Source organism: Leuciscus leuciscus (genome assembly GCF_965113295.1).
Source record: "Leuciscus leuciscus genome assembly, chromosome: 3".
NCBI classification, from domain to species: domain Eukaryota; kingdom Metazoa; phylum Chordata; class Actinopteri; order Cypriniformes; family Leuciscidae; genus Leuciscus; species Leuciscus leuciscus.
In genome coordinates this window covers 40,908,068-40,923,037 of record NC_138727.1, presented here as the reverse complement: position 1 = coordinate 40,923,037, position 14,970 = coordinate 40,908,068, and the positions used below count along the sequence as shown (strand labels likewise).

Sequence of the window (14,970 nt, the reverse complement as noted above, 5' to 3'; positions counted from 1 at the left end):
CACACAGACAACAGTGTTTTTTAATATATATATATATATATATATATATATATATATATATATATATATATATATATATATATATATATATATATATACATAAAAGTTTAATATTGCAGCAAGAAAATAATTGTTTCGCATATTTACATACAGAAGCACTAGAGACACCCATAGTAGAAAATAATTGTATTGCTAGTAATTACAGGCACTGTAAAACTGCACTATTTTAATTTTATTTTTTGCATATTCGGTTACATCCATTGTTCGTTTTTTGTGATTTTATGAGTTTTCAGAGTTTCATCAGCAAAAGACCATCATTGCCGTTTGTAATAATGGCAACACATTATTTTTACTTAAAAAGTGGTAGCCAAGCAATTCAAGTTACGTTCTGAGCTGTAGTGGGTTAAATACAGTGTATAGCAAGCTACTGTCGCCAGTTTCACAAAAAAACAACAACTTCCAAATCTGTATTTTGTACATGACAATAGTGTAAATTCACATTTTTAAGAAGAAAAAAAAGCACACAAGGACAATAGCAGTGATAATGTTTAGAGCAGTCTACTAATTAAAATTGCTCATACGTAAAATGAACAAAGATAAGTATATGGTGTATAACATGATCTCAGTGTTTTCTTAGACCTTTAAATGCAGAAAATGTTAGGAAACAATGAAGAACCAAAGCTGCAATATCATAAAACAACAGCTGCCCAGAGATCGCTTTGTAAAAACTCTGTCAAAACAAAAAGAGAAAATGTTATGAGTTTATGGTAAAAATGAGAAGTTTATATTTAGTAAAAACATAACAGTATTCGACAATGTGCGATTTTTTGCCTAAATACATTCTCCATTAATGCTGAATAAAATAATGTGAGTCACAGCACAGAACATAATGTATTATGCTATTCATTTTTAACTGACTAATGGCATAATCAATCAATAATTTGAACTTACTTGAAAAACCTCTTCTGGACAACCAGAATCATGTGAGCAAGGAGGGAGGACTAGAGAGGTATTTGCAGCATAACTATACAGAACAAGACCAATCAGTGTCCCCACCAGGCCAGCAATACCAGAGATCAGACAGATGTTTAGCTTATAGAGAGAAAACCACATAATTGCTCATTAATGTGTATGTCGGAATAATTCACATCCAAAAAAGCTTTAGTTACTTGAATTTACCAGTGCTTTCCTAGGAGTTCTTTCAGATGCCATTCCAAAGGATCCAGCAATCACAGACTAATTGGAGAAGAAGAAAAACATCAGAATTCAAAGAAAATTGTCATTGCACATTAAAGCAACTGTCAGAAGAAAAGGGTCAAAGGGACTTAATGTTATATGTGTGTGTAAATGTTTATTTTGTGTATGCTCATTTTATATATTTTGTGTTTATTCATTTTGGCAAATCATAAGACTATGGCAATCATTCAAAGCATAACTGTATCGTAGTTATAAAATAAACATACCACAGAACCTATACAGAGGGGGCACACAAACATATATTTCATATCAATGCTGGTGCTGTAAGTTGGTATAGTCAGGAGGAGCTGAAACAAACCTAGTAATATCACCATAACCTAGAGAGGGGAAAACATATGGTGAGAGAAAAAAATTCAAACAAATATTCAACAACAAAAACATCTCAAAGAAAACTGTTACGATGACTAAAGATCCCAAGCTACCATTATCTGTTTTCCTTAATGACAAAAAATTGGCCCACATCCACTTACTGCCACCACTTCAGGGTCATGAAACTTGAACAAACGGTGAAATTTGGGAGGATCCGAGTCAGCAGACTGCGTTTGAGTGCTTGACATCTTCAACAGTCAGCTAAAAATCAACCGAGGTACTGAAAAAGAGCAACATTTCAAAGTTCAGTTCAACGATTATAATGGCTCCCTACAGTCTGAAATAATAGTGAGAAAGTCAGTATCAAACATGATCTGATCCCCCTGGATTAAAGGAACGTTTTGCAGGAATACAGATGCTGTAGAAGAAAAACATCTTTGTGAGGAGAGGAAGTGGGCGGATATAATACAGAAAATGTGGCTGGAGAGAAGAGCAGCACAGCTTGATACAATTCTGATTACTCAACAGCACTGCAGAGGAAGAGGTTAAGGGTTAAAAAAAAAAAAAAAAAAAAAAACCTTCACTGCACTACATTCATTTCCTTCAGAGGGCTGGACTGCCCAGATGTCCAAAACAGCTCCTTCCTTTTTATTTATTTATTTATTTATTTATTTAGTTGTACAGCATAAAATCACAAATAGGCATGGTAACCACTGCAAACCATTGCACACTTCAAGTGCACTTTTTTAGTTTCAGACATCACCATAAAATACACTATAAATGTAGCTTTAGTATGCTTGTATATGTTATTCTTAACTGTCTAATCAAATGTAATTTCCATTGAAATAATGTACGACCGACTCACCTCGAATGTAGTTTCTGTGAATCCTAGTAAGCTCGTGACAGAGAGGAACAGAGCTGTTTATGAAGTGATCGAAAACACTTAATAAAAGCTCCTATGGGGAGATGGGGGCTGGACAGACCCCTTTTCGTTGCGATGCTTGCATTTAAAAAAAAACGCAAGGGAGGGTCGAAACTTTTTTTGTTTTTGTATTCTACAAAAAAAAGAAGCGCAGATCTTTTATAAGGAATTATTGCGCACTTATAGGCGAGATTGCTCAACAGGAGAAGAAAAGGGTCCTGCCAGCACACTACAAACAGCTCAAAGAATCGACTCGAGCTGAATCCTTGCAGACTTTTTAGGTCAGCCTATCTCACTTATTCATGTGGAATTCTGCTGTGCGTGAACATTCGCTCTGAGTTTGTGGCCCTGACATTACTTAACTGTAACTTTAAAGACGTGTCGTATATTTGTTATCCCTTGTTGAAAACTTAACTTACTTGAAAACGAAGGATGACTTTGACTGTGACGACGGACCTGTCAGTGAATACTGGCTTAAGTCGGGTAGAGGAAAAGCTGGAAGACAAACAAAAAGCTTTGCGGGACAGCATCGAGAAGGGGGAGCCCAAAGTATTTGGGGTGAGTGAACGTCGTGTTATGGCTTCATTAATTTTAAAGGGCTCCGCACAGATTCTCGCAGGACGTGTTCTGGCATATAGACTTTATTTTTTTTTAAAAGGGGAAAAAAGTCAAATTGTAGTCAATTGTGGGTTTAAGTTCATGAATGAACTTCACAAAGCAATATATATATATATATATATATATATATATATATATATATATATATATATATTCTGTCAGAGGAGAAAGACCAATAGATTTGCTAACAACAAATAAATAATGTGAGCACAATTTTGGATATTTCCAATTTATCTTTTTGTATCCTTGCTGTTTGCACCTTGCCTAAAAATATAATCTTAAATAGCCTAATATCTTTATAGTCCTCCAAATCTCTAGTCTAGGGGCTCATGATTCAAGGAACATGGCAATTAAGAACACAAACAGGGCACAAGCATAAGACTTTAAAGTAGAATTTTATTGAACTCTGAGTTGATACAAATTCTATATTTCCAGTATGGCTGTCAGGAGTTCTGGCCCAATGTCCATTTTTACCATTTTAAATCACTAGCTATTTTGGCTACAAGGCCAATAAATAGACCATACAAGTATCATTATGTTAAAGGAAAATACAAATAAAAAACAAATAGTTTTACAAATAGTCCATGTAGCATATTATAAAACAGATAATTCCTGTCTTGACTTCTGATTGGTCAATACGCTATTCCAGTTTTAATGAACAAAAACATTTTGCGTCCTTAATATTTTAAGATATATGATGTACATTTTTAAAAGCACTAAGGCACTGGAGACCATTCTGTATTACAAACTAAAAGGATTACATGACTATATTCACAATTTGGCATGACAACTCATAACTGTAGCATTGTCAGTCCGATGATGAAGACGAAAGGCAGAGAAGAGCAAATATAAGTTCAATACTTTTATTTAAATTCAAAGTAGACTCAGATTATCCAAAGTGTAGAAACAGCAACAAGACAGCGTGTAGCACGCAATACACTAACAATACCAGACCACTGAAGTGAGCACACAGAGGAACTTAAATACACAGTGATAATGAGACAATGACAAACAGCTGTGATGATTAATGAGTGTCCATGGAAACTGATGAGTGGCAGGAAACCGAACAAAGGAAACAGGCAACAGATGAATACAAACTAAAAGTCCATGAAAACAAAACTAACTAAACATAATTATGACAATGCCCTATTGCTTAATCTGGTGCTCTTGTATGGTGGTCGAAAATGACAATTAAAAAAAATTATTATTATTATTTCTATGAAATAGTTTACTACATTTTAATATTGTTTTTAATATTTTGTATTTTTATGGGATTATATGGTACTGAATTATATTTATGCATTAGGTGTAATCCATTCATGCACTGTTTGAGCACAGACCTGAAAATTTCCAACTTAAACTGTCATAATTCTTGAATGCTTTAGAGTACAAGTCCGGTCACTTTTTAAAGAAGACAATTGGCAGATTATTGCTGAATTGAAAAAAGTTAACTTTCGAATTTTAAGTTTATTGTGAAAAAAAGCACAAAATTGTTTTTATGAAATATATATTTTCCCAAACATGTTTTACTCTAAACTCTTAACTGTGAGAAAATCAAAGCCATAAATCTAAACAAACTGTGTTCCAAATTTAAGGTTGATTTCTCAAAAAAAAAAAGAGCTTTTATAAGATTTTGTTTGGGTGCAGTACCAAACTTTTCCACTACATAAAATTAATCTCCCATTCACTTCCAATGCACAAGTGTGACTATTTTTTGGAGGACCATTTAAAGGTAGGGTAGGCTTTTGTTTGATAAACTACATTTGTTATACTGGTTGAAACTCTCTTCACATCCTGATAGCAATCAGTAATAGAAGTGATCTGAATATAAAAAAATCATATCATATGGAAATCAAAGGACCAAAAAAAAAAAGTTCTTCCAATCATTGCATTTGGTCTGAATGACAGGATGTGCTGCTAGTCAACTTATGTATTTCCATGCTGTGTGTTCATGTGTTTTGGATGAGACGTGGCTTTGGAGAGGCAGTGTGGAATCTAAAGCTTGGTTTACACTCGCCACGTCCGCACGAGCGCGAAGGTGCGCGTCAAAAATTACATCATTGCTGTGTGGGCGAGACCCCATTTCGCGTGGCGGTGAGCACGGCATTTTTTGTAACTTGTAACTTGTAACTTTGCGTGCGGCTCCGCTTCCGAAGATGCATGACTTCGAGCCGTTTCTGGCCGAGCAGGTACGTCTGTACCAGCACACAGTTTGTGCTTGTTCAAATGAATTGCTGCATTTCCTACATAATGAGCCTTCAATAGCAGAAATAAGCATGTTTAATAAAAATATACATGAAATTAAATAATAATGGTGGTTGATGAAATTAGAAAATATTGTTGTTTAATTTAGTTTTTATACATCTGTTCTCATATCCATATATTTAGTTTTAATGTCACGTAATAATCTCAGGGTTTACTGGATTTTACATGATTCTTTGGTTCTTTTGTAGCTTGGGTTTGGTGAAGCGTAATAGAAAACAAACATCGTCACATGTGTACCTTACTTCTCACCGCTGCTTCCTGATGGTTTAGAGAACAATTACGTAGAGCGGAAGCTCGTGGTGCGGAGCCAGGCAAAAGTATAAACAAGGCTTAATGCTTTCAAAGCTAGCTTGCTGTTGCAAACCTCTCCGAAATTGCGTACTATACCTTTAACCTTTTCGAATCATGTCCATGATTTTTATTTATTTTTTATTTATTTTTTTGCACATAGCAAGTGCCAAAAACCTTTCCCAAGTTTTGTACAGTTCTGATGAAGTAAAGTTTTCTGGTCAAAAATGACTAAAGGGCACCAGAGGGTTAAATGTGAAAAATGTGCTAACATAATATAATTTCTGTCAGGACCACTACCGTCAAATATGATTGATAATTAGCATACAGTTTGGATTGGCGGTATGGTTCCGTTCTGGGCGAGAACTCCCTGCGCATCCATGTAGCCTAGCATGGATAAGAGCAGGGAGAGCAGCAGTACCCCCCCCCCCCCCCTAACTTAATAGCAGCTCAAACTGATTGAAATTTCATGTCAACTGAATTATAAAGTTATATATTTTACTTTGAGATGCACAAATGTCTTACTGAGCCATTTTTCTTGCTTTTTTGTGTCTTTCATAGGTCTCTCAGATAGTAATAGGATTGCTGATCATCTCCTATTCTATACCTCTGCTTTCTACAGAGATCACAATGATACTTAACTTTGGTGTGCCATGGTGGAGTGGCCTTATGGTAAATCACACTAATAAATCTATAATAAGCCTAGGATGTTATATAATGGATTAAAGGCGATGACAAAGTATTCTGTGAAATGTACAGTATTCTGCATATCCACCAACCATGGACCTATCACTAAACTTTATTCTTTCCTTTTTTTTTCAAACAGTTTGTCATTTCAGGCACAGCTGCAATAGCAGTGGAAAAAATGGCCACCATGAAGACAGTGAGTTTGAATTTACAACAGGACGGACTATAACAAGCCTGTGTTAGGGCAAAATCTAGATACAGCATAAAGAGTTTGTGTATTCTAATGTAATTCAGTCATGACCAATAATCAAATACAAAGGCTTCACAAAAGCAGGCACATGTGTAAAAGTTTCTGTCTCCAAAGTCCAATTCACTTACAGGTATGAAAAAGACAAAAATAATGAAAGTTGCTCTTGTCTTTAGGTCTCTGTTTGCTTGGCAGTCTCTGTTGTGGCCATAATCATCTCAGTTATTGCACTTATCCTATACTATGTTGACATTGCTTCCAATCCGGCAACCAAATGCCATATAGGATCAGACCAGTTGTGTGACCAACAGTATTATGCCACTGTATGTATCTCATACCCCCTCATTATGTTCCATTATTTAATATTATGTAAAGAAAATGAAACAGTTGTATATTGTAGTAAGTACTCTCTTTCTTCAAAACAGAGATTCAGCACAGGAGTGAAGATAACCATCTCAGTGGTCAATATTGTCCAGACAGCACTGTCCTCTGCTTTCACAGCTATACTGTATAATCAGAGGAGGAACTTTACGGACTATGTGGTAAGAGAAAAAAATGGTTTATTATATGTATTTATTTATTTTTAAATATTTTATATTATTGATTTTGTATTGTCTATAATTCATATGAACTTGTGATTTAATGATGATTTATTCCAAAGAAAAACAAAGCTTTAGTCTTGATCGGATTTTATGTCAAATGTTTGGTTTTCATAGTGTTTTGGCAAAATGACCATGAAAACTTGTGTTCTTTTCTGCACTTCTATTCAGAATTACATTAGGAAAAAAAGTTTAATATGGAAACAAACTTTTTACAAACACTATGGAATGTTGTGTTATATTTTAAGAACATTTAGGATCAAATTCAAAGTGTTTTAAAGGTGGTTTGCTAATATGCACCGTATTGATTTTTCTCCTCTCTCTTTCTCTCAGACCCTAGGTGAAAGACATCCTGAGTAGGATGCTGATCATCCCATGAATGACATTTGTACCCCCATGTATGACAGTTGTACTCCTCATGTATCACATTTCTGGATTTTAATCAGAAGTCCTCAAACTAACCTATCCACTTCATATACATGTGTGGTTTTGCTTAACCAATGTAATGCTGTGCAAGAATGCAATGCACTGAAATGTTGTTGTATTTTAAGTGAAAATGAATTGAAAGTGAATTGTATATATTTTTTTATCTAATATCATCAATATAAACATCTAAATATGGTTTTTTTTTTATTATTAAAGTTACATTTCAAGTTTAAAGGTAATATTTTGTTGTTTTATTTTATTTACAATTTACAATTCTGAACATTTCAGCTTCTCCAAGCAGAACCATTTTCAAGAAATGACTAAATATGCATCTTGTTCGTCAACACTTGAACCATTAACACATTCTATTCTATTCTGTTTATTTATAAAAAATAAATAAATAAAAATAAGGCCTAGCCTGCTGTGCTAGACTAACTGGGACTTGTCACAGCACTTACATATTATTGCACTAAAAAAAGCGTCTGCTAAATGATTAAATGTAAATGTTTGCTAAATTGCTAGAAAACAAGACCGTTTCTGTTCAGGGCCATTCGTCAGTCACATAACAAGACCATAGAATAATTAGCTTACGATGATAAGGGTTTGCTCGTGAATATTAATCACGTTATGTGATAGTTACGAGTTGTTAGACTGATTTTAAAGCTGTCGAATTGCCAACTTCCAGAAGACAACCTTGGCACACGAAATATTAGTCAAAGGGAAAAGTAAATAAATAAATTTATTTATAAAATCAATTCTTCGTTTAGAAGCTACGTCAAGCAATAAGACGTGAATCATCAGCTGGAAGAATGGATACATTGTGGGATCCTGACAATCCTAGGCACTAAAAATAGTGTGCAGTAAACATTTTGTCACTGGTAAGTCAAATATCCGAATGTCAGTTATATTTCTGTAAGCTAACTCTCCAGTGGGCGTAGTTCTCAGAATAATATGACACGTTGTGCTCTGTCTCGCCTGTATCCACTTTTGTGTCCTTCTTCATCGCTCGTTTTTGAATTTGCAAAAAAAATTCTGCTGCACTTAAGGTTCCTAAGAGCACAGTGGCCTCCATAATCCTTAAATGGTAGACGTTTGGGAAGACCAGAACCCTTCCTAGAGCTGGCCGTCCGGCCAAACTGAGCTATCGGGGGAGAAGAGCCTTGGTGAGAGAGGTAAAGAAGAACCCAAAGATCACTGTGGCTGAGCTCCAGAGATGCAGTCGGGAGATGGGAGAAAGTTGTAGTAAGTCAACCATCACTGCAGCCATCCACCAGTCGGGGCTTTATGGCAGAGTGGCCCGACGGAAGCCTCTCCTCAGTGCAAGACACATGAAAGCCTGCATGGAGAAAAAAAACACCTGAAGGACTCCAAGATGGTGATAAATAAGATTCTCTGGTCTGATGAGACCAAGATAGAACTTTTTGGCCTTAATTCTACGCGGTATGTGTGGAGAAAACCAGGCACTGCTCATCACCTGTCCAATACAGTCTCAACAGTGAAGCATGGTGGTGGCAGCATCATGCTGTGGGGGTGTTTTTCAGCTGCAGGGACAGGACGACTGGTTGCAATCGAGGGAAAGATGAATGCGGCCAAGTACAGGGATATCCTGGACGAAAACCTTCTCCAGAGTGCTCTGGACCTCAGACTGGGCCGAAGGTTCACCTTCCAACAAGGCAATGACCCTAAGCACACAGCTAAAATAACGAAGGAGTGGCTTCAATGGCCTGTTCTTGAATGGCCCAGCCAGAGCCCTGACTTAAACCCAATTGAGCATCTCTGGAGAGACCTGAAAATGGCAGTCCACCAACGTTTACCATCCAACCAACCTGACAGAACTGGAGAGGATCTGCAAGGAGGAATGGCAGAGGATACCCAAATCCAGGTGTGAAAAACTTGTTGCATCTTTCCCAAAAAGACTCATGGCTGTATTAGATCAAAAGGGTGCTTCTTCTAAATACTGAGCAAAGGGTCTGAATACTTAGGACCATGTGATATTTCAGTTTTTCTTTTTTAATAAATGTGCAAAAATGTCAACAATTCTGTGTTTTTCTGTCAATATGGGGTGCTGTGTGTACAATAATGAGGGGAAAAAAATGAACTTAAATGATTTTAGCAAATGGCTGCAATATAACAAAGAGTGAAAAATGTAAGGGGGTCTGAATACTTTCCGTACCCACTGTATATACACATACGCTTTTTGTACCTGTATAGAACATCATCAGGATGTAAATACAGAAGCACAAAAGATAAGACAAAGAAAGTCAAACTGGACTGACCGTTTAAAACTATGAAAACACCTTTGCGATACATGTGATTCCTTTTTAAAAGGTCGATGTCAGTGTAATATTCCAATATATTTACTCAGTTGCAACGCTCATTGAAAACAGCAGGCATGCTTTGGATCTTTTCTGAGTTTCTCTTCAGGGGGACTTTTAAGCTGTTCAAGGTCAAGGAGCTACTTTTAGCGTTAGATAAAATGAATTATATAAGTGAATTACTCTTAGATGACAATTTTTTGAGTCCTAAAATTAGGAGCAACACGGCTCTATTTTTAAAGAATTGCTCCTAAATTTCCTCAGTAGGAGCAAATTTTAGCCGTAAGATTTTTTTGTGAATACAAAAAAAGGAATATTGTTCGATACTGTTATTGAAAGGAATATCTGTGCAGACACCTACAATATAACATTATAGCTTTGATTCCAGCCTGACTTGATTTTCAAACAAATTTAGAACAAATTTCACCTTTTCAGTAATAGCATGTAGTTAGGCTTTACATGCAACTTATTAATATATATTTATAGGCTTGAGTTTATACCTTGCTGTCTCTCAGATAAGGAAATCGCTCGTTGACAGAATCATTCCTTCTTTTGCTTGCCAAGCTGTGGAAAACAACGATTTCATCTCACTAAGTGTCCTCCTAGAGAAGGTTACTAAACTTCACATTTCCTAAACTAAAAATGTGAACAGCAAATATTTTGAATTCCAACCTATTTCATACCCAAAGTGATTTATTTATTTTTTAAACCTCTTAAGATGGATGCCAGTTGTGAAACCTATGACGAATTCACACCCCTTCATACAGCATGTGAGTTGGGGAATTTAGAGATGATTAATTTCTTGCTGTCAAAGGGGATGTCTCCTTATCACAAGGACCGCTTTGGAAACTGCCCGATGTACTTGGCCATTAAAAACAGGTACATACAGTACACATGTGATCGAAATGGGTTGTAGACTCTAGAACTGCATTGATTAGTTAAGCTGACATTTCGTCAACTTTTATTTCATCTATCACCATTTAGAGTTCGCTCTGTCTGGCTTTATAGACTGCTGTAGGGGTGATCTATTCTTGTTGGCCAAAACACAGAAATTATTTAGCAATATAATATAATTTTAGGAAAATATTTTTTTAAATAAAAACTGAAAAAGTTGTCAGATCTTTAATGATGGTGACGTTGAAGTCATGCGTTCGTGTTGAAGTTCGTTTATTGCCTTTAGCTTTTTACTTTTGGCGATTGTATTTAGACTTCAAGTTTCATAAAAGTTGTGTTCATGTGTGTCGTTATTTGTTCATCATTATCATGATGTGCAAAACGTGTAAGAACCTTGACTTTTGTTAGTCTCTCATAGCTTTTTTTCTGCAATACCAGAAAAATCCTATTGGGTTTATGTTGAGGGAACTAGGCCTACAAAAACATGTCATCCCTGCAGCACTTTACTGACAGCAGCTCATTTATCCTATATTATCTCAGGCTGAATTCTCACTCAATGTAATTCAAACTAACATTGGGGGCATAAATTAATCATTTGTACATGCTTAGCTCAAACATGTCACTGTAGCTGTATTGGTGTTTCTTTTAGGCAGTGTCATGCTGTTAAACTCCTGAGCTTAGGAGGAGTCACTGTTAGACTACAGACTGTGAGAATTGCCATGGAAATGATCCAGTAAGCATTTACCATGTAGTATCTCACACATAAATGTCACACAACATTTTACAGCACAATGCATGTTTCTTATTAATATAATTTCAATGAGCTTATTTTTGTTTAACCTCTCACTCAACAGAGCGGTACAGAACAGAGATTACCCTCTGCTGCGTGCTTGGTTTCTATCAGGAGTTGACATGGACGCTAAAGACTATAATGAACGCACTGTAATGCATGTGGCGGTTTATCTGGGAGATAAATCTATGATCGGCAGACTACTGGAATATGGAGCCAAACCACTGGTATGAACTACTTTCTTATTGGACAATATTAGAGAAGGATGAGGTGGTTAATGGTAAATGTTTATTTAAAAAAACAGATTTAATATTAAACACACTGACACTAGATAAACGTTTGGATTTACTCTTTCTCTCCATTTCTCCAGGAGAGAGATGTGTGGGGTCAGACAGCCATGGATTATGCTCAAAATGACACAACGATCATGGCTCTTTTTGAGCCTTTTTTCACAATGCGTCTATCTGCTGTTTAAGGCAGAACATTCACACAAATAAAAAAGGTTCTAATAATAACAATAATAGAAAAAAAATTGTCTTTTATCAGAAACCTTTTTATTTAATCTTTTTTGTAAATTTGTATTTTTCTCTCAATCTGCTGTACTTGTAGGAGGAAAAATAAATAAACTACTAATAAATAATAATAATAAATAAATCTATGACAGTACCAATGTGTGTCATGATGTTGGCTTATAGTGTGCACACTATTCTTTATGTTTTTCACAATTTTAAGGTATACGTAGGCTACACTGCTCAGTTAGTACATTTATACATAATTTCTTTGGCATTTTCAAAATTCCCCCAAAGGCTAAACATGGTTGTGAGAGTTATAATCGTAGTTAAGAATAGTCTTTCACAATTCTCATATAGGATCAATTTATGTGTCGTTTTTTTTTTCTGGATGATGTAAACCGTATAGTCTCTTTAGTCATCGGTAGGCGGCAGGGTTGCTCCTCCTTCCAGGAAGGAAAAAGGAAGCAGGCATTTGCTCGAGGAAAATTAACGCTTCATGGATTAGTTTAGTAAACTTCAAGTTTATTATTGATGGATAGAGCTGGCATCTTTTGTAAGACTATGTATCTGACTCTAATATGGAAAAAGCCCATCCAAAACTTAATTTACTAATCCCCAAGCGGAGACGCCTGAATTCAGCGTCTCGAGTCTTTCTGTGTAGGACACTGTGTTGCCAGTTCAGTTGTTTTCCAGTTGTTTCTTTAACACGTCGTTTGAGAAGAACATTTTCCTCACGTATAATAATTCTACGTCAGCGGTGTCTAAGAGTAGACTAGTTAACGTGACCTTTTTAAAATGGGTCGGTGTTTATATTTTACAACACTTATACTTTCAGTTTCATATCAGTTGATATTGTGTCACTCTTTCGAATGGGACAAGCAATCAGGTCCCCTGCAAAATGTGCGGTCCATCATCACAAGTTTGTCGGAGGAAGCACACAGTTGCCTAGTCTCTACAGTCGGCGAAAACAGAGTCAATCTGTGTCTCAAGGTGAGCTGATATTGTGGAAAACCCGTCTTTTATAACAGAATTTTCCATATTGTAAATGCTTTTTGGTATCTATATCTCTATCTATCTAGTTCAGGGTTCTTCAAACTCGGTCCTGGAGGGCCACTGTCCTGCACAGTTTAGCTCCAACCCTGATCAAACTCACCTAGCTCTGAGTTTCTAGTGATCCTGAAGACATTGATTAGATTGCTCAGGTGTGTTTGATCAGTGTAGGACAGCAGAGTTGTCCAGGACCGAGGACCGAGTTTGAGGAACCCTGATCTAAGGCGAAGGATTTGACAAAAATATGTGTATTAGGTTTTAAAAGCAAATAAATCAATGTAATATTTGGAAACCTTCTGGTGGTCAAACCAGACCTGATGTTTCATATAGGTTAGGTAATGTGATGAAAACCTGAGGTTACTTTGATAAACCAGCTGTGTGAACTTGAAGTGATCAGAAATATCAGTGAAATGACTTTGACACCAGTTCAAAGTGGTTAAGAAAAGTGAGGTTAGTTCTGAGAAAAGCAGAACTTGTGTCATTTGCTTTGCAGATATGGTTTGATAATTTGCTAATGCAGTGAAATTCATACAATTCTAAGAGTAGTGTCCAAATACTTTTCCAGGGCTACCTGTATATGATATTACTACATGATGCTTTTTGGATGACTTTGTGCTGTTCTGTGGAGTTGTTTTTTTTTTGGAAAAACATTTACACTATTGTATTTTATTTATGGGTACCAGTTTCTACAAAGCGGTGTGAAGTGGCTATCAGATGCAGTGGCATCAGCTCTTAACACGGTCATCCTGTATGTTACGGAAATCTTGGAATCATCAGGAATTGACGGTAATTTTACAAAAAAAAAATCTTTACTTAAAATGTATTTGAACCAAAGCACATACTAACATGTACATTTTTCCATGTGTCTATCTAGCCAAGCTACCTTTCCAAAAAGTTACTCCGGAGGGAGTGATTTTTGTCACTCAGTGGGCCCTTCTGGCTGTTGTGGCCTATATGATAATATCCTTCATCCTGCGCTTGGTTGTCGGTGCTGTGAGGCAGGCTCTGTGGCTGCTGAAGGTCATCTTTGCCATTGGCATGTTTGGATTGATTCTCAGTCATACTGGAGCCTCTGCAGAAACCACAGCGATGAGATTAGCAGGCCTGGTGTGTGTTTGTGTCCTGTTAGGAATAGGTGCAACATCTGCAAAGCCAGATACGCACCTCGAAAACAAAATCAAGATGCTGGAGAGACGACTAAGAGAGACTGAGAAAAGCAAAATGGAATGATATGGAAAGCCTCACCAGACCAGATGTAACTTTAATTTCCATTTCTCTTGTAAATCCAAGGATAGAATTCAGCATGTTATTGTGACTTGATACCCCCCGCAATACAACCACAAGTGCATTTTGTTTGTCTAAACTTGGAGGGTGCATTAATATTTCAAGAGTTAGTTAAAAGATTATTGATTATCAAGTAAACTGGTCCCATAGCACAACTGGATCTGGCATTTAAAGGCCAATTAACATCCCACAAACGTTGGCCATTGGATTTCGATTGCGTTTATCTGTGTGGTGTGAATTGGCCTTTAGGGGTCTAATTGTTCACAAATACTGAATGTCAAACACAGAGAAAAGTTCATTTTACAGTGTCTGGGGCTTTTAAGATTCAGAGAACTGCTAAATGTCTTCACGCTGCATTTAAATAATCTGTTTTTTGTTGCTTTGTAAATTATTCATAGAAATGATGGACAGGGCAACATTACAAAATGTATTTAATCAGTTCATTATAATAAATTTGTTAACAAAACCTGTCCAATAAATGAATTCTTCATGAGAACAATCCACTAC

The 14,970-nt window shown here is 36.2% G+C and overlaps 4 protein-coding genes across 4 annotated transcripts; 3 read left to right on the top strand and 1 right to left on the bottom strand.

The window, feature by feature from the left end:
• Window positions 1-79: 79 nt before the first annotated feature.
• LOC309495263 (uncharacterized protein) lies at window positions 80-2,589 on the bottom strand. Its single transcript, XM_082164939.1, has 6 exons — window positions 2,432-2,589; window positions 1,728-1,846; window positions 1,464-1,574; window positions 1,180-1,236; window positions 952-1,092; window positions 80-730 (listed from the first exon to the last, which is right to left on the bottom strand). The coding sequence occupies exons 2-6, from the start codon at window positions 1,812-1,814 to the stop codon at window positions 623-625; spliced, it is 504 nt and encodes a 167-aa protein (XP_082021065.1). The 5' UTR covers window positions 1,815-1,846; window positions 2,432-2,589; the 3' UTR covers window positions 80-622.
• Window positions 2,590-2,668: 79 nt separating this feature from the next.
• On the top strand, window positions 2,669-7,857 carry tmem176 (transmembrane protein 176). Its single transcript, XM_082164935.1, has 6 exons — window positions 2,669-3,046; window positions 6,221-6,331; window positions 6,486-6,542; window positions 6,770-6,916; window positions 7,019-7,135; window positions 7,526-7,857. Exons 1-6 carry the CDS (start codon window positions 2,921-2,923, stop codon window positions 7,550-7,552), a joined length of 585 nt encoding a protein of 194 aa, XP_082021061.1. The 5' UTR covers window positions 2,669-2,920; the 3' UTR covers window positions 7,553-7,857.
• Window positions 7,858-7,971: 114 nt separating this feature from the next.
• On the top strand, window positions 7,972-12,309 carry LOC309495262 (L-asparaginase-like). Its single transcript, XM_082164938.1, has 5 exons — window positions 7,972-10,544; window positions 10,652-10,812; window positions 11,477-11,560; window positions 11,682-11,844; window positions 11,988-12,309. Exons 2-5 carry the CDS (start codon window positions 10,652-10,654, stop codon window positions 12,090-12,092), a joined length of 513 nt encoding a protein of 170 aa, XP_082021064.1. The 5' UTR covers window positions 7,972-10,544; the 3' UTR covers window positions 12,093-12,309.
• A 255-nt stretch (window positions 12,310-12,564) lies between these two features.
• LOC309495255 (voltage-gated monoatomic cation channel TMEM109-like) lies at window positions 12,565-14,966 on the top strand. Its single transcript, XM_082164932.1, has 3 exons — window positions 12,565-13,119; window positions 13,863-13,965; window positions 14,054-14,966. Exons 1-3 carry the CDS (start codon window positions 12,925-12,927, stop codon window positions 14,407-14,409), a joined length of 654 nt encoding a protein of 217 aa, XP_082021058.1. The 5' UTR covers window positions 12,565-12,924; the 3' UTR covers window positions 14,410-14,966.
• The last annotated feature ends 4 nt before the right edge of the window (window positions 14,967-14,970 follow it).